Source organism: Phyllobates terribilis, unplaced genomic scaffold (genome assembly GCF_046119375.1).
Source record: "Phyllobates terribilis strain yellow unplaced genomic scaffold, ASM4611937v1 Scaffold_3__8_contigs__length_932513732, whole genome shotgun sequence".
NCBI lineage: Eukaryota > Metazoa > Chordata > Amphibia > Anura > Dendrobatidae > Phyllobates > Phyllobates terribilis.
Genome location: NW_027362763.1, coordinates 65297730 through 65321030, shown reverse-complemented (window position 1 = coordinate 65321030; position 23301 = coordinate 65297730). Strand labels below are relative to the sequence as shown.

At 43.4% G+C, this 23301-nt stretch overlaps 1 protein-coding gene across 2 annotated transcripts in view; it reads right to left on the bottom strand.

Moving 5' to 3' along the window:
* Positions 1 to 22534, bottom strand: part of LOC141258808 (cytochrome P450 2C5-like) — a 111614-nt gene extending 89080 nt beyond the window's left edge. For both annotated transcript variants that reach the window (XM_073673952.1, XM_073673950.1), the window contains exons 1-2: positions 22393 to 22534; positions 17800 to 17996 (exon numbers count right to left, since the gene is read on the bottom strand). In XM_073673952.1, coding sequence (XP_073530053.1) covers positions 17800 to 17863 — 64 coding nt within the window. In that variant the 5' untranslated portion in view covers positions 17864 to 17996; positions 22393 to 22534. The remainder of the gene's footprint in view (positions 1 to 17799; positions 17997 to 22392) is intronic.
* Between the last annotated feature and the right edge of the window lie 767 nt (positions 22535 to 23301).

Here is a 23301-nt window from a genome sequence, read left to right as displayed (position 1 = left end):
TTCTTATTGCCACTCTTCAATAAAGTCCATATTTTTGGAGTACACAACTAATAGTTTTCCTGTGGACAGATTATCCTCCTTAAGCTGTGGATCTCTGCAGCTCCTTCAGAGTGATCATGGGCCTCTTGACACTGCTTCTTTAACCAGTGCTCTCCTTGTTTGGGGTGTCAGTTGAGGTGGATGGCCATGTCTTGGTAGGTTTGCAATTGGGCCATATTTCTTCCATTTTTAGATGATGTGTTTAACAGTATTCAGTGAGATGTTCAGAGCTTGGGCTATTTTTTATAACCTAACCCTGCTTTACTCTTCTCCACAACTTTATCCCTGACATGTCTGGTGTGTTCCTTGGCTTTCATTATGTTGTTGGATCCCTAACGTTCTCACACAAACCTCTGAGGTCTTGACAGAACAACTGTAGTTATACTGAGAAGAAATCACACATAGGTGAACTCAATTTACTAATTATGTGACTTCTGAAGCAATTAGTCACCCAGGATTTTATATAGGGGTATCAGACAACAGTGGGCTGAATACAAATGCGCATCGCAATGTTCAAATTTATATTTATAAAATATTTAGAAAAAAATGTATAATTTCCTTTACACTTCAAATACTTGCTACTTAATGTTAGTATATCACGCAAACTTAAATGTATTTTATTTTGATTTTATGAGTGTTAAGTGAAAAATGTGGAAAAGTTCAAGGGGTATTTTTCAAGGCACTGTAATATTTGGCTGTAAAACTGAGCTGGCAACATGATTTTCCAGGTCAGATTGATTACAGGGATACCTAACTTGTAAAGATTTTATATTTACGGAGTGAAAAAAATAATAAATTTGGAAAAAAAAAAATTAGTTTGTGTCACCATTTTTTGATACCCGTAACTTGTTTCTTGCCTGTGAAGCTGAGATGTTGGATGCTGATGTATAGAGTCAGCTATGTTATACAGCCAGGATCTACCTCTAACACCAACGAAGAGTAGTTGCTCCTAACCCTAGTGTTTAACCAGTTAATTGCCACTGTCAGTCTCTGACAATAATGTCTAAGTGCTGGTGGGCATCTGGTAACTATGTCATTTTATTATTTTTGACTTTTCCCTTGACCACTTAGGAGTGCCCGCTTTGCCATACATGGCTTTTACTCATTATCCTATATTGTATATCAGGTGGGATGATATGTTTTGATAAACGCTGATATTATACGGACCCCTAGTTCTAGTAGATTACTACTCCCACTTATTCCTTCATTCCTTGATTTATTATGATGTATGGTTTGATTACTTGGGGGTGTTTGATTCATCATCTATATTTGGTCTAGTGGTGCTGTGCTACCCTTTACTAGGGCGACATAGCTTGGTCAATAAGCATTATTGTATTATGAGATAATAAAAATCATACCTGTGGCCTTAGGGGGATTTATTGCTTTGGAACACTATTATTATTCCTCCCCCATGAATATTGCTATGCCTTGTCTGTTTTTAATTGTTTTTATTTTTTCTTGTGTTGTCAGTGTGTAATCATGCAATAAAGACTTTTCCATTTTTCTAATATTGGGTGTGCATGGTTGTATATCCTGAGTCTTTTTTCTTCTTTATTATATCATATAACTATATCAGGTTACTGTAGCACCCCGTAACATTTACTATGTCTAGCAGTGCCCACCTTTTTGCATAGGATATTTAGTTTTGGTCAGTTTTCTGACGTTCCAGGGTGGTTGCACGCAAATATAATATTGGTATATGAATTATATGATTGCCATTAATTACATACGACTATATATTTTTATTATATGTTGTTTTCTATACTGTCTAATTGACTGTGATTCCTTTTTTAAGGATAATGGCGTTTGATTTTGAGGCCAGGGAAGCGGCTTGGAGCAAACAGAGTTTGACTGCCTTTCCTTCCCCCATATTGGCGGAGGACAATGATTTTAATCGTCTCGCACGGGATCTGACGGATCTGCACAAGTCAGTCACACGAGTCTGGTGGAATATATGTAGCCTTGAGGAATATCAGAGACTCTCCATCTATCCATGTGGATTGAGAGTCCAGATATTTCCAGCCTGGGAACCAACCCCAGAATTTAAGGCCACATGGGAATCAGGTCTATCACAGTGTTCCAATGTCCTAGTAAATATGCTAATCCAACATGACAGGGATCTTTTTCAGACATTGAAAATTCGTATTAAATCATTGGAAACTCAGATGTCCAAATATGATTTTAACAAATTCATAGTGCCCTTCCAAGCCAAGTTGAGGGACACCATTGATCGTTTTGATAAGGATACCATGGAGAGGAAAAGAGCCAAGTTAAATAGGGATAAAGCCGATTATGACAGGAATCAAGCCTATAAATGGAAACATAGGGGTAATTTGCGCAAACTTTCATCTGTTAAATATACGGAAGGAGGTTCTCTGTCAAGTATAGGTCATAGTGATCATTTTTTAAGCTCAGAAACGAGCGACACCGACGGCGGACGAGACGGGGGAAACGTAAGCAACGGCAGCAAAAAAATAGGATCAAATTCTGTGAGGACCATGGCCACCAGGACATGCAAGAAGAGGAACAGATTCTAAGCCAGAATTCTGACCAACTCCAGATTATCAACCTTTCTACTTATACACTAAATGATGTTGAAAGGTCTGTATTACAGAAGGGTCTTTCCTTCTCTCCCATGGTACCAGTCGATAAATTCATCTTGCTAAAAGACTTATATCTCTTTTGTAGGAGAATTATTCTCAAGGTCATCTACACTAAATCTGATTTATTCTCAGACCTCTCTTCCCCCACGGATAAACAGGTCTTCCGAGACTTACTTGAACTTCTAGAGGACAACCAGTCTTACCAAGGTAGGAAAAAGTTTCCACATCGATCACCCTCTAATATTTTACCATCTTTGTCTTTGGTTCCAGCAGTCTCTACATTTTTTGAAGTTATGAAAGATGAGATCAGGAGATTACCTGTCAATAATATATCCCATCAAAATTTAAACATTATGGAGAGGCGTGCCCTCCTTTGCCTGCAGAAAAAACAGGAATTCCTGATAAAGGAAGCAGACAAAGGGGGAAACATCGTTTTATGGCCTCGTGGTATGTACACTGCTGAAGTACATAGACAGCTTAATAACACCAGATTTTATTTGAGACTTCCTTCGGACCCCACACAGGTCTTTTCGGCTAAACTTGATTGATTACTTTTGAAGGCTTTTTCTATGGGAACTATTAATAAACAAGAGAGGGAATTTATGATAGTGAGGAAACCTTCCATACCCACCTTCTATGTTTTGCCCAAAGTCCACAAAAATCTGGAATGTCCACCGGGTCGACCTATTGTGTCAGGCATAGGAAGTATTTGTGAAAAGGCATGTATTTACATAGATTTTTTCTTGCAGCCCCTCGTTACCAGTTTACCCTCTTATCTCAAAGATTCATCTCATCTGATACGGACTCTCACCTCTCTTTGCCTACCTGACCATTTCCTATTCATCACTGTTGATGTTGAATCGCTATATTCAAATATAGCCCATAAAGACGGCATAGCAGCAGTCCTTTATTTTCTGAATGCTACAAGTGGAGGTAATCGCCTACATGACTCTTTCATTGTGGACCTCTTGAATTTCATTCTTACTCATAATTATTTTGTGTTTGATCATATCTTCTATCGACAAATCTCTGGGACCGCCATGGGGGCACGGTGTGCACCCTCCTTTGCCAACCTTTTCCTGGGTTGGTGGGAGGACACACACGTGTACCCCTTACAGGCATACAACCGGGGGGTCTTTAAATGGCTACGTTTCATAGATGACATTTTGATTATCTGGACGGGCACGGAAACTGAGGCACTTGCATTTATTGATAGGCTGAACGTCAATGATTTTAACATTCATCTTACCCACTGTATATCTTACTCTGCAGTGAACTTCCTGGATTTGGAGATCAGGAAAGTGGGTGACTCACTTGTATCCAAATTACATAGGAAATCGACTGCCACTAATAGTCTCCTACACTACCAAAGTTTTCATCCTAGAAACTTGAGAGACAGTATACCGGTGGGACAATTTTCAAGGGCCAAAAGGAATTGTACAATACAGGAGGACTACAAAACCGAGGCCAGAAATTTAACCTCACGCTTTCGGGAACGTGGATATCCTAAAGCGGTAATCTCCAAGGCTCACCAGAAGGTCTTGGTTAAACCATGGGAGATGTTGCTACAATCGCGTGTTAATATGGAGGATACACAGATTAGATTTATTACCAGGTTTAACAATCAATGGAATGAAGTGGGTAGTCTATTTCGGAAACATTGGAATATACTTAAGACGGATAGTCGTCTTTCTAACATTTTACCAGAGAGACCGTTGTTGACGGCTAGACGCGCCCCTAATTTAAGGGATAAACTCATGCATAGTCATTATACACGCCCCAGTTGTAGTACCTCGGGCGGTAGTAAATTTAAGGGTTCATTCCCTTGTGGCGATTGTTCTGCTTGTCCATTTTTCTCATCTGGTAAAATGTTTACTAATCCGATTGACAACCATCAATACCCTTTGAGGGATTTTATCAACTGTAGGTCTACTAATGTTGTATATGCATTGACCTGTCCCTGTCCGAAGGTTTATGTTGGTCAAACGTCGCAGGAACTCCGCAGACGGGTACAGCAACATGTCTCCAACATCCATCTTGCTGAGCAGGATTTGAAGAAGGGCAAGGCCATCTCATCAGTGGCTTTGCACTTCTTCCAATGCCATTCTGGTAGCCCCAATAAAATGCGAGTTATGGGCCTTCAAAAAATGAGGCATAATTCACGTAACCCGGATCACACTAAGGATCTATTGAGATCTGAATCAAGGTAGATTTTTGTTCTTGACACAGTGGCCCCTAGGGGCATAAATGAGGATTTTCATTTACTGGTTACTTGGCTTAAATTCCTATGGTATCCTTGCTATTGGAGTCCCGCTTGAGATTGAGGGCTCTCTGGTCTTCCCCCCTTTTTTTCTTCTTTTTTTTTTCTTCTTCTTTTTCTCTTTCTTTTTCTTTTCCTTTTTTCATCTCCCCTCGTGTGGCTGGCTTGTGCATCTCCTCCATTCCATAACAAGCTAATCTCCAGTAATCATTTCAAATGCCATGTCCTTATATTTGTATGTATATTATATATATTGCCATCAGACTTTATCAGCCACCTTGTAATGGCCTACAATCTGTCCATGATTGTTGTCTGTTTTATGTTTGTTTGTGGTTGGTTTGTCTTATGTTTATGTTTGTATCGTCATGATTGGTCACATTTTTATGCACATTTGGTGACTTTCTGACTTCAATCACATCTTTTATCTTGTTCTTGGCCTGGTCAGGCACTTTCCTGTATCAGGGCTAGCCCTTTTTGTCTCTGTACCGGTATATTTTTTTTTTTTGTAGCGGACGCGCTACTTCCGGGGGTACATATACGTTTTTACATTTTGTTCTCCCCTGGAATGTCGGCCTTTTTCCTATCGTGACTATTTTGGGGACTGTGTCCCGCACGATCTTTGAGGGGGCGGTTCCTAAAACCGGATATGATGATTTCTATTTAGCTCCGGTTGCGTTCCACCAAGGCGTCTGGGTGGAACGCATGAGAGATAGGAAGGGGCGGTGATTCGCCGACCGGATATGACGTCTTATTCAATTCCGGTTGTGTCACACCACAGCACGTGGGCTGCACGCTGTGGAAACAGGAAATGACCGTTCGATCCGCCACGATGCTGGAGAGACTTAGTGAGGGCATTAATTTTCACCTGAAGGGAATCACACTAAATTGGATAGACTATTTAATATACACGTGTTCACTGACAACATACCCCTGACGAAGCTGCGGTCTAGCAGCGTAACGCGTAGGGTCCCTGGTGCCAACAGGTAACTATGTCATTTTATTATTTTTGACTTTTCCCTTGACCACTTAGGAGTGCCCGCTTTGCCATACATGGCTTTTACTCATTATCCTATATTGTATATCAGGTGGGATGATATGTTTTGATAAACGCTGATATTATACGGGCCCCTAGTTCTAGTAGATTACTACTCCCACTCATTCCTTCATTCCTTGATTTATTATGATGTATGGTTTGATTACTTGGGGGTGTTTGATTCATCATCTATATTTGGTCTAGTGGTGCTGTGCTACCCTTTACTAGGGCGACATAGCTTGGTCAATAAGCATTATTGTATTATGAGATAATAAAAATCATACCTGTGGCCTTAGGGGGATTTATTGCTTTGGAACACTATTATTATTCCTCCCCCATGAATATTGCTATGCCTTGTCTGTTTTTAATTGTTTTTATTTTTTCTTGTGTTGTCAGTGTGTAATCATGCAATAAAGACTTTTTCATTTTTCTAATATTGGGTGTGCACGGTTGTATATCCTGAGTCTTTTTTCTTCTTTATTATATCATATAACTATATCAGGTTACTGTAGCACCCCGTAACATTTACTATGTCTAGCAGTGCCCACCTTTTTGCATAGGATAATCAGTAACAGTCATGCTGCGCTTTGTGAGACTAGGCGACTCTGATGAGCGTTATCATTACTGCTATTGACAGTCATCAGGGCCAAATTTGGGGAAGGCTGGACTATGTTGGACCTGTGTTGGAACATTTTTTCTAATAAATTGGTGAACGGGGGATAATGTCTTGTTTTTAGTTCTCTCTTTTTATGTTTTTTAGGCTTCCATTTCTGGACTACGTTGAATTCTCAGGATTATGTCGGACCTGCGTGAGTTTTTTTTTCTTTAATAAATTGATGAACCAGGGGAAGTGTTTTTTCAAGTTAAGTATTTCTGTGTGTTTTTTTAATGCTGGGTTAGTAATGGGGGTGTCTAATAGACACCTCTCCATTAGTAACACCAGGACATGATGTTAGTTGTGTTTTTGGACAAATTACAGCTGCCATCAACCCCAACAACCATTACCCTGATTGCCAACCCACCAGGTCATTCAGGAAGAGCGAAGGCAAAGTGCCAGAATTGGCACATCCTATGTGATGTTCCACTTCTGGGGCAGTTGCGGCTGGTATTATTAGGTTGGAAAGGGCCCAATAACTGGGGACCTTTCGAGCCTGATAATATCATCTCTCAGCTGTCTGCTTTACCTTTACTGGTTTCTTAAAATAGAGGGGACCCCACATAGTTATTTTCATTTATTTATTAGGATAACCCATGTACAGTAAACTACACAATCAAGGCACTAATTATATATCTCACAGACATTTATATACCTATCTATCTACCCCATATCTATCTATCTACGCCATATCTATCTATCTACGCCATATCTATCTATCTATCTATCTATCTATCTTCTATCTACTGTTGAATACAAATTCTGGACCTCTGCTCCATTCAGAGCTGCACATTGCTTTCTCTAGCAAGCTATCATGCCGGGGACTTGCACAGGTGGTAAACGCCACCCTACTAGCTGTGGTCACCATTCTGATCCTACGCTAAATCAGTGCTGGCGTCACTCTCCCCGCCTTTGGACATATAAGTAATCAAGAGGAAGTGTACGGCCAGCCATAGCTCTCACTTCCTCTTGATTAGTTGTATGCCTGAAGCGAGGACAGTGACGCCAGAGCTGATTGGGTGCAGGATTTACGTGTCATAACAAACTCATGTGAGCCCAAGCAACGCAAATGCTGGACGTTGGAACGTCGCCGGCACAAGAAGTGAGTATAAGGGTTTTTTTATTTTAATGGGGACAAACATGCAGAGTGTGAAGAGGTTGTCCTAAGAGTAGTCAACTCCTTTAAAGGGTCCCAGGATTTTAAGTTATCCCTTATCCACATCATATGGCTAACCATGATGAAAGTTTTGATTTCCAAGTCAGTAAATACATGATGTCATCCTCATTTCTATATAACTCCAGTGAGGGTAGAGGTGTAGCCAGGCTTTACTTCACAAGATTTGGTCTGCATCTCTAGCCTTTAATCTAAATAGCGTTCTTTTGATTAAGATACTAGTGCATCCCCCCTACTCTGGAAATCTCTACCCCAACATATCAGACTCTAGCCTACCATGGAAACCTTCAAAAGGAACCTGAAGACCCACCTCTTCCGACAAGCCTACAACCTGCAGTAACCACCGCTTCACCATACTGCTGCACGACCAGCTCTACCTTCGCCTACTGTATCTTCACCCATCCGATGTAGAATGTGAGCCCTCGCGGGCAGGGTCCTCGCTCCTCCTGTACCAGTCACTGTCACGTTTTGTTCAAGATTATTGTAATTGTTTTTGTATGTATACTAGTGATGAGCGAACGTGCTCGCTACTGCTCGGTACTCGCCCGAGCATCTCACTGCTTGAGATGCTCGGCGCTCTGCGAGTATTTCCTGGTTGCTCGGGTGGGAGCTCGGGTCTCCTCCCTGCATGTTTGTCGCACTTTAGAGAGCCAATGAACATGCAGGGATTGCCTGCCACACACTGTAATGCCTTAGCCATGTATGTTGTGGCATTACAGTGATTGGCTGGCCGCACAGCATCATCAGGTGTATATAAGACTGGGCGCCGCCATGCTCGTCACAGTCAACCCCGGAATCAGGCAAAGTAGGGAGAGGTGATGCTGTGTCAGGGAGAGATTTGCTTGTTTAGAGTTAGTATAGTTATTCCACAACATATATCTATAATATCCATCTGAACTAACAGTCCTTCTGAGGACTAATACAGCTGCATTTAATCAGTGGTGATAGCAGGAATTAGGCAGGCAGGCAGTGTATGTGGCAGACTGCAGTGCATAACACAGCACAAGAGGCTCCATTCCAGTTCTGTCTGCTGCTTCTGTTACAAATATTTCTACAAATAGCTCCAGGTATCAGGGGCCGGGGATAATTATTTTTTTTATCTTAATCCTGATTATTTGGTCAAAAAGCAATCCAGAGAACACTGTTTTTCTGCTCCATTTGCTTGTTTCCACAGTAGAATACAGCCAGATTCTTTCCATATTGCAGCAATAAAAATCCAGAAATTTGTAGTGAACATGGAAAATATTGGCCTCCATTTAAATTTTATTGCAGTGTGTCAGTGAAGTTATTGACACCAGGTTGCTGTGAAAAATAGTAACCTACAGGCCAGCTATTCAAAACTGTGGTTTTCTATCACACGTATCACATACAAGTTCGCTACAAATTCAGCCATTTCTGGCCTCCATTTAAATTTTGTTGCAGTGTGTTAGTGTGGTTAATGAAACCAGGTCGCTGTGAAAAATAACCTACGGGCCAGCTATTTAAAACTGTGGTTTTTCAGCACACGTATCGCAAACAAGTTCGCTTCAAATTCAGCCATTTCTGGCCTCCATTTATATTTTGTTGCAGTGTGTCAGTGAAGTTATTGACACCAGGTTGCTGTGACAAATGGTAACCCACAGGCCAGCTATTTAAAACTGTGGTTTTCCATTACACGTATCACATATCACTGCAGTTCAAATCCATCCATGTGTAGTGAATGTGGAAAATATTGTCCTCCATTTAAAATGGGTAAGGCGAGTGGCAAGGGACGGGGAAGTGGACGTGATGGTGATGGTGCATGCAGAGGATGAGGCCCAGGCCGTGGGCAAGCTGAAATTGTACCACAACAAACACCCACATCTTTTCATTCGACCTTTCTGCCCCAATTAATAAGGGACCACAGAACACCAGTATTGAACACAGAGCAGTGTGAAAAAGGTTATTGGTTGGATAGTAGATAATGCTTCCAGTCACTTAGCCACGACCACCACCACCCTGTCTTCCACACGGTCAAGTCTCAGTAGTCAATTTATAGATTCGGTCCTTTCACCTGGTCCACTTGAAGCGGGGCAAGAGGAGATCGCATGTAGCAATGCCCAAATATTTGAGCAGCCACGGTCACAAAAAGGCGATGGTGGAAAACTGTCACAAGAGAAGGATGATGATGAGACACAATTGTCAGAAAGTCAGGAGGAGGACTAGGGTGCGGAAGTGGAAGATGAGGTGGTGGACGATGAAGTTACTGACCCAACCTGGTAAAATGACATGCAGAGCGAGGACAGCAACACACAGAAGGGAGGTGTAGCACCACAATAGGCAAGAACAAGTAGTGTGGTGGCCGCAGACAGAAGGTGGGCAACCGTTCCCCGTAACACGACGGAAGTTGCCAGTACAACTGTTAGGTCTTCTCTAGTGTTGAGCGAGTATGTTCTGTCAACCCTTTCGGCGAGTATGCTCGGGCCGAGCTCCGAATATTTACAGCTGCTCGGTGAAAAGTTTGAATCGCTCCCGTTTGCATGATTTGCGACTGTTTGACAGTTTTAATACATATGAGGAATGTCTATTTCTTACACGTTCCTCACATGTAATAAAGCTGTCAAACAGTCGCAAATCATGCACACGGGAGTGATTCAACCATTTCACCGAGCAGCTGTAAATACTCGGCGCTTGGCCCGAGCATACTCAGAACAGAACATACTCGCTCAACACTAGTCTTCTCGAGTCTGTTTTTTAAAGACTCTGCCGACAACCCCAAAAATGCCATTTGCACAACCTGCCACGCCAACATCAGCAGGGGGCAGCAAAACTAGCAGCCTGACCACCACCAGCATGATCAGGCACATGGTAGCAAAGCACCCAACAAAGTGGGCCGAACCCCAGGGTCCAGCAACAGTGTCTACGGGTGACACCACTGCTTGTTCCGCTGTTTTGCGCGTACGCCAATCCCCTGTCCATGGCGCATGCCAAGATGACTCCCGCCCTGCTCCTGTCATTGAACACTCTCAACTAGCACCATCAGCAAGCACGTCCTTATCCCAGCTCAGCGTTCAGTTGTTCCTACCCCAGTCCTTGGAACACAAGCGCAAATGCGCAGCTAATGCCCCACAGGCCACACTACTAAATTCACACATTTCGCGAATGCTTGCTCTCGAAATGTTGCCTTTTAGGCTCATGGAGAAGGAATCTTTCCACAACCTGATGGCGACAACCGTCCCTCGGTACTCGGTCCCCAGCTGCCACTATTTCTCCCAGTGTGCCGTCCCCGCATTACACAATCATGTGTCCCAAAACATTAGCCGTGTACTCAACAATGCAGTTACTGGGAAAGATCACCTAATCTCGGAGACGTGGACAAGTGCTTGTGGGCAGGGACGGTACATCTCGCTGACGGCACACTGGGTTAATATAGTGGAAGCTGGGACCCAGTCGGACCTTGGGACGAAACATGTCCTCCCGACGCCGAGGATTGCGGGCCCTGGGTCAATCAGGGTTGCCCCCGCATTCTATAGCTCCTGCACCTCCTCCTCCTCATCAGCATCTATCTCCAAAATTACCACATCAGTCGGAAGCTGGAAGCACTGCAGCACTGCAGCACTGCCTCGGCCAATCGGCAACAGGCTGTGCTGAAGTTAATATGCTTAAGTGACAAACCACACAATGCTGAAAGAGCAGGCAGATCTGTGGCTGACACCGCTGAAACTACAGCCAGGCATGGTCGTGTGTGACAATGGCCAGAACCTCTTGGCGGCTCTGAGGCAAGGCGAACTCACATACGTAACATGCCTGGCCCATGTGCTTAAACTCATGGTTCAGCGGTTTCTTAAAATCTACACGGATCTCTCGGATCTGCTTGTGTGCCTATTTTAGAAAGTCAGCAACAGCTTCTGCCACTCTTGCCGTGTTTCAGTAGCGTTTGCAGCTTCCGGCTCACCGACTGGTGTGTGATGTCCCCACGTGTAGGAACTCTACATTGCAGATGTTGGGAAGGATTTGTGAGCAGAAGAGGGCAGTTGTTGACTACCTGCATCAGCAAGGCCATCAGTATTCAGGTCAGACTCCACACATAAAACCTCAGGAGTGGACTTGGATGTCAGACATCTTTACCATCCTCCAACTCTTTGAGGACTCCACCAAGATGGTGAGCTGTGATAACGCCATAATTAGCGTCACCATCCCGCTTCTCTGTCTTCTGAAATGCTCTCTGCTCACAATTAAAGAGGATGCATTGTAGGCGGAGCACAATGAGATGGAGCAAGGAACAATACAGGGTGATTACACACAGCCCAGTCTCATCTCATCCCAACGTGCATTGGGTGACAATGAGGAAGAGGAGGAGGAAGAACAGGAGCTAGTTTCCTTAGCTATAGATAGTACTACCTGCACAACTGCCATACCGTCTGTTCAGCGTGGATGGCCTAAGGACAGGGAGAAGGAGGATGAGGAGAAGAGCTTGGTCAGTCATCCTCTTGGTGAGGACACGGAAGTCTTGCCTCTTTGCGGTCTGGCACACATGGCTGGGTTTATGTTACGTTGCCTTTCCCGTGACCCTCGAGTTGTCCAAATTTTGGGTACAGTCATTACTGGTTAGTGACGCTTCTAGACCCACGCTACAAGGAGAACTTTAGGGAAAAATTTCCCATCTGAAAATGCTGACGGCAGTGGTCACAGTTCCTGGACAACCAAGGAGTACAGGTGAGAGAGCCACAAACACAATCCAGCAGAGGCAGGAGAACACTGTCAAAGTTGTGGTGCCGTTTTTCTCAGACCCTTCCATCGCACAAGCCCTGAGGCCTCTCTCACAAGGAGTGCAAAGTTTCGTAAGATGGCGAGGGAGTACCAACGTCCTCTGTGATTCCACTGTGCCTTATAATTATTGGGAATCCAAGCTGGACATGTGGCATGATCTGGCTCTGTATGCCTTGAAGGTCCTGGCCTGCCCTGCCGCTAGTGTTTTGTCAGAGTGGGTTTTTAGTGCCGCCGGTGGAATTATAACCGATAGCCGCATTCGCCTGTCAACTGAAAATGCTGACAGGCTGACTCTTATAAGAATGAACAGGTGCTGGATTGGGCCAGACTTGTCAACCCCACCGAATGATAGCAGCGTAACAAAAACTCAAATACAGTGTCTTTTTTGGGGAGGTCTAACTCTATTCCCATGCACTTCTTTCTTCACACCCAGGCATGGGTATATCCTTGCTGATTTTGTCTATTTGCTCTTGTCCTCTTCCTTCTCCGCATCCTGATCCTCCACCACCATATCACCACCATATGTACCATATCAACATATCTACGTCTCTTGCAAGGGACATTGGAGTTCCTCCAAATTTTTGGCAGCCGTTGCTTCACTGCATAGGCAAACACTATGGGAGACTCACTTCCTAATAATGGGAACATTGTTTTCAGGAGGTTCTCTGACCTCTACGTCTCTTGCAGGGGGAATTGGAGTGCCTCCAAATTTTTGCAGCCATTGCTTCACTGCATAGGCAAACAGTTTGGGAGACCCACTTCCTAATAATGGGAACATTGTTTTTAGGAGGCTCTCAGACCTCAACGTCTCTTGCAAGGGGCATTGGCGTTCCTCCAAATTTTTGGCAGCCATTGCTTCACTGCATAAGCAAACACTATGGGAGACCCATTTCCTAATAATCGGAACATTGTTTTTAGGAGGCTCTCTGACCTCTACGTCTCTTGCAAGGGGCCTTGGAGTTCCTCCAAATTTTTGGCAGCCCTTGCAGTCACTGCATACGCAATAACAGTATAGGAGACCCACTTGTTAATAGTGGGAACAACAAAGCATAGCCAGCTGATGGCTCTTTAACAATAGCGAGGGCCAACTGCTGGCCCTTTAAGAATAGTAAGGGCCGCCTGATGGCACTATAAAAATAAAAATAGGCTTTGTGACCTTCAGAGTCCCTCCATCATAAATGAAAAAGGATGTGTCTGATGATGTGTCACACACCACATAGCCAGATAAGGTTGTTAAATGTTAAAATGACATTCCCCGATGAATGCATTTGTCTTAAAAAATAACGTAAAAAAAACTTTCTTTAGTATAAAATCCTGGGTTGCCCATGTATCCTCATTGTAATCACATTGTTCAGCTCCTGCACCTCATTCTCCAGTTCAGCCCCCATCTCCGATAGACCACATCAGTCACAAGCTGAAAGCACCTCAGCACTGTCTTGGCCAAGTGGCAACAGGCTGTGCTGAAGATAACATGCTTAATGCTTAGGTGACAAACCGCCCACCGCTGCAAAGTTGTTGAAAGCTGTAACACAGCAGCCTGATCTGTGGGCTGTTACTGCTGAACATACAGTCAGGCATGGTCGTGTGTGACAATGGGCGGAACCTGGTGACGGAGAAATGACAGCCAGAGTAGATACAGTTTCCCAAAAGTCAGTCCTTTCACCGAGCTAAAAAATATGGCTGTGGTGAAATACAACGCACCAACAAGCTGTGGACTGGCTCCGTACCGTCCCTGGCCACATTCACTTGTCCACATGTTTGTAGTTAGGCGGCCCTTCCCAGTAAGTGCACTGGGGAGGGCACGGGTAATGTTGTGGGACCAGTGCTTGGGGAAGTTGGAGACGACTCCGGGAGAAATAGTGGCGGCTAGGGACTGAATATGACCACCCGGCCGCCGCCATGAGGTTGTGGACATCTTCCGCCTCCACGAGCCTAAAATGTCACATTTCAAGTGCCAGCTGCTTTAGAGGACTTCCTGGGAGAAATGACAGCTGCAGTAGATATGGTTTCCCAAGTCCTTTCACCAAGCTAAAGAATATGGCTGTGGTGACATACAACTCTCAGAAAAAAAGTTGTGGACTGGCTCCGTACCGTCCCTGGCCACATTCACTTGACCAAGTGTTTACGGTTAGGTGGTCCTGCAACGACAGGTGCATGGCAGGAGGCATCTTCGCATGCGCCAAGGATCACTTATGATGGGCACACTTTTAGACAGTGAGCTGGGAGTCAGAGATTCTTCCAGAGGTCTTCCCCATGTGTTCCCATGTCTTTTCAGCACTGTATGCATGTGTCTGATGATGTGTCTCACACAACATGGCCAGATAAGCTTGTAAAATGTTAAAATGACATTTCCCAGTGAATGCATTTGTCTTGATGGAAAGCAATGCAAAAGTGCAAAAACGCATCAAAAACGCTATGTGTGAACATAGCCCAAGGTGTGGTGGAGCATTTTTGTTTTTGGCTATTTATTTTGCCTTATATACATAGTAACATAGTTTTTAAGGTTGAATGAAGAGCAAGTCCATCTAGTTCAACCCATAGCCTAACATGTTGATCCAGAGGAAGGCAAAAAAAAAAAAAAACATGTGGCAAACACTAAGCTCAACATTGTGGGAAAAAATTCCTTCCTGACTCCATACGGCAATCAGACTAGTTCCCTGGATCAACGCCCTAAAAAGGAATCTAGGATATATAACCTGTAATATTATACTTTTCAAGAAAGGCATCCATGCCCTTCTTAAATTTTAGTAGTGAATCACTCATTACAACATCATGCGGCAGGGAACTCCATAGTCTCACTGCTCTTACAGTAAAGAATCCGCATCTGTGATTATGATTAAACCTTCTTTCCTCCAGACATAGAAGATGCCCCCTTGTCCCCATCTCAGGCCTCAGAGTAAAAAGATCAGTAGAAAGGTCTTTGTACTGTCCCCTCATATATTTGTACATAGTAATAAGATCACCCCTAAGCCTTCATTTTTCCAAACTAAATAATCCCAAGTGTAATAACCTGTCTTGGTATTGCAGACCCCCCAGTCCTCTAATAACCTTGGTTGCTCTTCTCTGCACCCGCTCTAGTTCAGCTATGTCTTTCTTATACACCGGTGACCAGAACTGTACACAGCATTCTAAGTGTGGTCGCACTAATGACTTGTATAGAGGTAAAATTATGTTCTCCTCATGAGCATCTATGCCTCTTTTAATGTGTGGCACCCCAGGGGTCTGGTTGCCACAATAATAGAAATATTATGTCTGAGAGCAAGTGGGAGGTTTCTCTCATCAGGAGCCCTAAGCATGCAACACTGCCTGCCCAGACCTGGGAGGGGAGGAATCTGCCCTTATAAACTGGGTCTGGGGCGGGATTAGGTTAGTCAGAGCTTGGAGAGGGAAAGATACAGCAGGAGGTCTATAGGAACAGTAGCTGAAGACCAGGGGCTGGAGCTGAGCAGAGCTCGCCCTGGCTGAGGACACTACAACCGGACACCGGAGTCCGAGGCTGTGGGGACATCCAGGTCCAGCAGCAGAATCCAACCGGCAGGGGATTCCAGGTCCTCTGGCCTTAGAAGCCCGGAGGCACGGTCACAAGCAAGGGACTAGCACCGCCGTCGTGGAGCGGAGGCTAACAGAAGGCCCCAAGTCACCGGCCATACGGGTGAGCACCACACGGTATACTCAGGGACGTGGGCTACTTCTACCTGCATAGAGCAAGGTAGCCAGGAAAGAGTTCAGATAGACGGGGAGGCCTACAACTCCACCTGGCCAGGGGGAGATCCTGCTTGCTCACAGACTGACCAGGCCTCTACTGCTAACCAGTACTACCGGGAGGGTCTGCTTTATACCATCAGTAAAGACCCTGAACTGCACCACACGTCTCTGTGTTTCATCGCCGCACCAGCACCATTAGTACTGGGACGCTCACACCATCACTCCCATAATCCACACTAGCTGCCCTGAGGCAATACTTCTCCCGTGGGGAGTTATCCCATACTTGGCTGCGCTTACAACATCAGCCTCAGCGGTCTGCAGCGCAGCGGCGGTCCCCACTGACAGCAATCCACGGGTGGCGTAGTCGGACATTTGTTATTACACTAAGACTGCCACTGGTTTGACCACCCTGAGCCACGGACCGGGCCGCCGCCACACTGAGACTACCACCCCCAGCATCCCACCAGAGGCCCGGTTCCGGGTTCCCCACGCGGCCCAGGGGGCGAGTCAAATGCATCCCATTATTTTATTTGCCTTTGGAGCAGCTGTCTGACACTGGCCACCAAACATGAGCTTGTCGTCCACCAATACACCCAGGTCTTTTTCAGTTACAGTTTTGCCCAGTGTTTTACAATTAAGCATATAATTATACATTTTATTTCCTCTGCTCAAGTGCATTACCTTACATTTATCCCCATTAAAGCTCATTTGCCATTTATCAGCCCAAGCTTCTAGTTTACATAGATCCTCCTGTAATATAAAATTGTCCTCCTCTGTATTGATTACCCTGCAGAGTTTAGTGTCATCTGCAAATATTGAAATACTACTCTGTATGCCCCCTGAAAAGGATGCTCTTTAACATATTTCCCAGGAAAATCCATTTTGCTTTCGTTTTTGTATGTTTTACTGTGAGTCCGTAAAAGTGGCGTAATACCTCTGACAACATTTTTCACAGATGTGACCTGGGAGTCAGAAATGTTTCCAGGGGTCTTCCCTATGCTGTCCCCATGTCATTTGAGCACGGTTCCCATCGATTTCGGCAATTTTTAGTCCCTCTGCAGACCGCTGGGGTGTGCCACCTGAAAAATGCTCGGGTTTCCCATAGACTTACATCGGGCTCGTTGCTTGGGTAGAGCACCCAAGTATTCCAATTTGCTCGACCCGAGCATCGAGCACCCGAGCATTTTAGTGCTCACCCATCACTAATAATAATACTATGTACATTAAGTGTATAAAAACCATGAAGTTCTTTGTCTCAACGTAATGGCTCATTCAGACATTCATGCATATCGTTCCAATCTTGGACCGCAATGCATGGACTGGCTGCGCATCTCCAGACCGGAGCATGACAGCTTCATATCATTCTCGGGTCAGTAGAGACACAGCCAATTTGTGTATTGCGATCCAAGACATCTGAATGAGCCCTAAGAGTGTAACCATGATGTTTGTATACCACTGGTATCATGTACCTCCAAAATTCCTGTACCTGTGAGAAAAACATTATTTTTCTGCATCAAAAATTGTTTATGTCACTCCATGCAACCCTTTTATGTACAGTAAATCATGATCCATCTATAAATGTTGATGATCATCAGATCTTACCTCTTGAAATGATAAGTAAGGTTTCTGCACATTCAGGTTGGGAATATTTCCTATTACTGGCCATGGCTTTGGACCCGGAGGATAATTCGGGTGAACACGTTCCTTCTCTTTATGTGTAACAATTACCAGGAAGATAAATGTTATGAGAAACAAAAGAACTGTGAGTGGATCGAGGGAACACATGTCCTCAGAAGAACCTGCGGAGGAGAAATGAGTCTTACATTACAGGTGAAAGTTTTTTTTGGTGAGGGCGTGTATCTTTCAAACCACTGATGATCACAGGATTACATAAGATTTCAGATTCGGACATGCCTTTTATATCATATGGTGGAGGAGATCAACAAACATTTACATAATGTTTTCATAAAGATTTCAGATTCAGACATGTGTTTTATATCACCCACATGTTACACCAATGGTGGAGCAGATCAACAAACCTTTACATAATTATTTTCTACTCATTCAAAGTTTATCTATTTTTGTAGAGAGTTCTTTCAGTGAACAAAAGTCATTGGACAACCAATTATTGGTGTTTGTTTGACCCTTGGACAGATCAAATCCTTTCCACTGACACTGCATACTGTAGATCTGACTTAGGGGGTGTAAAAGAAGAGTTGATTCTTGGGCCCTCAAAAGAAGAAAATATGTCTTGTCCGGTGACTTCATTGTTCTAAACGTTGAAGATGTAGAATGTAATTTTTAGATGAGTATTTGGTCAGTATATGATTTTTGGCAGCATTTCTGCACCAATTACATAAATTAGGTTGCTTGCTTTTTTTCATGGCATTTTTGAGTGCTTTTTTTTAACTTGTGTTTTTTCTCATTTTGGTATATCATGATTTAGCTTTGATTTTTCATACTTCCTGGTATTTGGCTTTGACAAAACTTAATTGATAAAGTTATGAAAGTTATGAACAGATCATATTTAAGGCGGTTTTAGTGCATTTCCATATCTAATGCAATTCTATGGGCAAAATCTGCACATAAAACTGAGCGTACCCAAAAGAGATCATTGACAATAAGCACCAAATATAAAAACCCAAATGTAAAAGAAAAAAAGAAAAAGTATACCAATATATACTTGAGTGACAGATTCCAAAATGACCCACATCCATTGTATCAAAGAGTCCTGTGGATATATTTCCTTACATCAATAGTTTCTCCTGCTGCATAAGGTGAATGCGCACATAAAAACTTTTGAGAACAAAGCCTAATATCTAAAACTGTACAATGATGATTTTTTTTTCTGAACACTAGCTCCAGAGGTTACAAAAAATGGTTTGAAATGAAAGTGAATTATGCCATATGTTAAACCTGTATCTTGTTAATAGCCATTCATGTGGTCAGGCATGATATTATACAAGTAGATATTAAAGGGTTTGTCCAGTGAAAACAAGTTGTCACCTATCCACAGAATACGTGATAACTTGTTGATCAGTGGGGGTCAGACTGTTGAGACCTGCACTAGTTGGCAAAATGTGAATATTTTTATACCCAGTCAAGTTGAGCGGCAGTGTAGATACTCGACTGCCACTCCATTCATTCGCAATGGGTATGCCGAGAGCTGCTCTCGGCTTTTTCCGGCAGACCCAAAAAGAATGAATGAAGCTGTGGTCCGGCATCCGCACTGACGCTCAATTTTGAAACAGGGATGAAAGTGCCCTGTTCTGACGCTTGTTGTGGGTCCCAGTAGCTGATCAGAAGGTTATCACCTATCCGAGAGACTTGTTTTCACCAGGCAACCCCTTAGTCTAACAATAACATTTCTTTTAGGGTTCTTTCTAACGCTATTATTATTTGTTGTATTTTTTGTTTTACCCTTTGGAGATGCAGAATTTTTTTCCTTTTTGCCGATCAATAACCCTAACTTTTTTTTTTCCATAGACATAGCCGTAAAAGGCAGTCGGCACTGGTGCTTTATGAAGTGGACTAAAGTCAGGAGCCTGCACCACAAAAAAATGTGTATTGAAATGTGATTTTTTAATGACATTTTACTGCATTTTTCACGTAGGAGTGCTATCTGTTTTTTTCATGGATAGCACTGGTATCTATATAGTCTATGGGGTAGTTCATATGTCCATTTTTTTCCTTTGATAGAGTGGTCCACATAAAAGCACAGAGACTTGTACCATATTGATCCAAGTGTTGGATCAAACTCACCAATGCAAGTCTATGGATCTGGGAAAAAAAATCAGACAGCACACAGGTGCCATCCATGTCCTTGTGGTGTCTGTTTTTCATGAACAGTTTAATAGGAGAAGGTTGAATATGAGGTGACAGTATGGGGGAGAAAGTATGAGGGGACATTATGGGGGACAAAAGAGGGAGGGGGCAGTATGGTGGGAATAGTCTGAAAGGGCAGTATGTGTGGGAGTAGTATGATGGTACAGTATCGGGTAAGTGTGAGGGGACAGCATTGGGTAATAGTGTGAGAAGACAGTGTAGAAAGAATAGTGTGATGGGGCAGAATGGGGAGAATATTTTTAAAGGATGATATGCAGAGAAATTGTAAGAGGACAGTATGGGGAAATGTGAGGGGAAAGTATGGGGGCACTAGTGTGAGGGAACAGTATGAGGAAAATAGTGCGAAGTGATAGTATGATGGGAATAGTGTGAAGAGACAATTTGGGGGGATTAGTATTGGGAGAAAATTATGAGGGGGCAATATGGGGAGTAGTTAGAAGGGACAGTATGGTGGGTGAACGTGAGGGGACAGATTGGTGGAGAAAAGTTTGAGGTGGCACAATATAGAACCTCGGTAATGTGGGAGGTGGGCAGCATAGAGACTGGGCAGCAAGGGAGACAGTTTGAGGGTACAGCAAGGAGGGTACAGCATGCAGAGGGAGGCGGAGGCACAGTATAGAGATTTGGTGACATAGGGGGGACACAGTTTGATGGGACAGAGGGGGCCCAGTATGTTAGGAGGTCAGAATGCTGGAAGACACTTAAAATATGGACAGTGTGGTTGTAGCTAATCAGTGAGAACAGAATTTCAGTTGTAGCTAAAAAAGATTGAGTGTGTCGATTCTAGCTAATCAGCGTGGACATGGAGTCAGTTATAGCTAAACGAGACAGACAGTATAGCGGTCACAGCTCAAAAAGTAGAACAGTGTGACAGTTATAACTAATAAGGGCTGACAGTAGTGGTTATAGTTCATAAGGGTGGACAGTGTAAAGGCAATATTTTATAGGAGATGTAAGTGTGGAGGACATGTGCTGTAAGAGGAACATTGCGGGGAGCCATATTTTGTGCAGGGAGCACAGTAGGTCATCATTATTTATTCAGAGCCACAGCATGGGGAAATATTTGTATACAAGGACATCATAAGCATTGTAATGACACTTATTTTTAAAGGGAATCTGTCCCCCCCGGGACATTTAAAACCTATTAATATGGGCATACAGGTGATAGAAGTGTTAAACTAGTCGTACCTGTATGCCTCAAAGTAGTGGTCTTGTTGTTCAGAAATCTTATTTTATATCTTTATGTTAATGATTCCTTCCATGTCCTGGTGCATAGGGGGCCCGGAAGAAATCCCTGCCTCCTCTCTTCATTATAATAGCACCCCCTCTCCTACACATCACACTGTCCTGTGACATGCAGTTGCAGTGCCTTAATAACGCACCTGTACCCTGCACAATGCATACCTCTTTCTCACTTCTATGGGGAGTATATGCAGGGATCTTCTGCGCAGGTGCTGCAAATCACTGTGACTTCTGCTCCAGTGACCTCCGCCATGCGCAACAATAAGGTGCACTCCCCCTCTTCCTCTCTGCATAGTCATTGGTAGGAATCATGTATGTATACATGTATATATGTGTATATATACATATATATATATGTGTACATATATATAATACATATATATACCAGGCCTGACGATTCATGTACTGATGGTAGTTCTGGTGATGTATTCATGTAATAATGGTGGTTAATACGTGGTATTTCTGTAGTGTTGGTGGTTGTGATTCTGTATTTATGTACTGATGGGTGTTCTGATAATATATTCCTGTAGTGATGGTGTATCTGGTGATGTATTTATGTGCTGATTGTGCTTCTTGTGATGTATTCCTGAATGGATGGAAGTTGTCAAACTACATTTCTGTATTGTTGGTGGTTCTGACGATGTATTCATGTACTGTTATTAGTTATGATCCTGTACATATGTAGCAATCCAGTATGTCAGTCACACTGCTGTGGGAGTGCTGCCACCATGCAGTGTCATTGATTGACAGTCATCCCGGACTAGTACAGTGACCTCAGGCTGGAAAACTTGGGACAAACAAACTTAGTTTTTAAACTTGTACATTTAACTTTTACATCTAATACAAGCATTATTAATAAAGGTATTGGGAGGCTGATAGAGCTCTCCTTATACCTTCTATGGGTAAATTCTGCTGTTCCATTTAATGGAAATCTTGATGAAATCCTGATGTTCCATTTAAGATGGATGGATAGATAGATAGATAGATAGATAGATAGATAGATAGATAGATAGATAGATAGATAGATGATAGATCTGATGATCAGGATAACAATGTATTACCCATGAGCAAAGAAATTAACAAAAAATTGAAAATATGTCATCCTACCTGGAGTCCTGTGCTGAGGACTGCACAGATGAGACAATACAATGATCCAGTCTTCTTTCTTCTATCTTCCGCACACAAATAATTTTTATACCCACATAGGAGATTATAACACATGCAGCTCCACCCTGTACTTAACCTTTAGGAAGCTGAGAGTAAATATTTCAGTGATCTGCCAAATAGAGATCTTGACATTATAATAATGATGGAAAATAATACACAGATAATCAATGGATTTCTAGCAATAAAACACTAAGGGGCAAGTACGTTAGGGAGGCAGACCGGATATCACCGTTAGTGTTGAGCCACCCCCGTAGTGTTGGGTTCTGTTCGGTTCGTCGAACACCGGTATGTTCGCCGAACTGTTCGTCGAACACCGTCGAACACCGTTAAAACCAATGGCAGGCAAACAAAAACACATATAAACACATAGAAAACACCTTGAAAGGTGTTCAAAACCTGACAAACTGCTCAGAAGACACAACTAACACATGGAAAAGTGACAAGTAAATATAGTCATGTGAAAAGAAAGAGGTGGAGGAGTAAAAGGAGGGGGAGACACAGATATAGGCATATCATGCCCTTCTAAAACCAAAAAAGTGAGAAGCCGACACGGCCAGTCCGTTCCTGCCCGTGCGACCTCTGTGTCGCCGGGTTTGTGCCAGAGCTGCGGTGGACCCTGACGGCCAGCCCCCCTCTCCCAATACTGGTGCCTGTCCGCTGGTGGGTCGAGCCCCCCCCCCGCGGTGGAGGCAGCTCTAAGCTCTGTAATTTAAATTGTCTCTCTAATTTGAATGAATACACTTTAAATCCTTTTACAAGGATCTATTGGAGGGCAAGTCTGATGCCAGCAGCCGCGTAATTCCAGCTCCAGTAGTGTCCACTAAAGCTGCTGCAGTTAAAAAGCTTTTA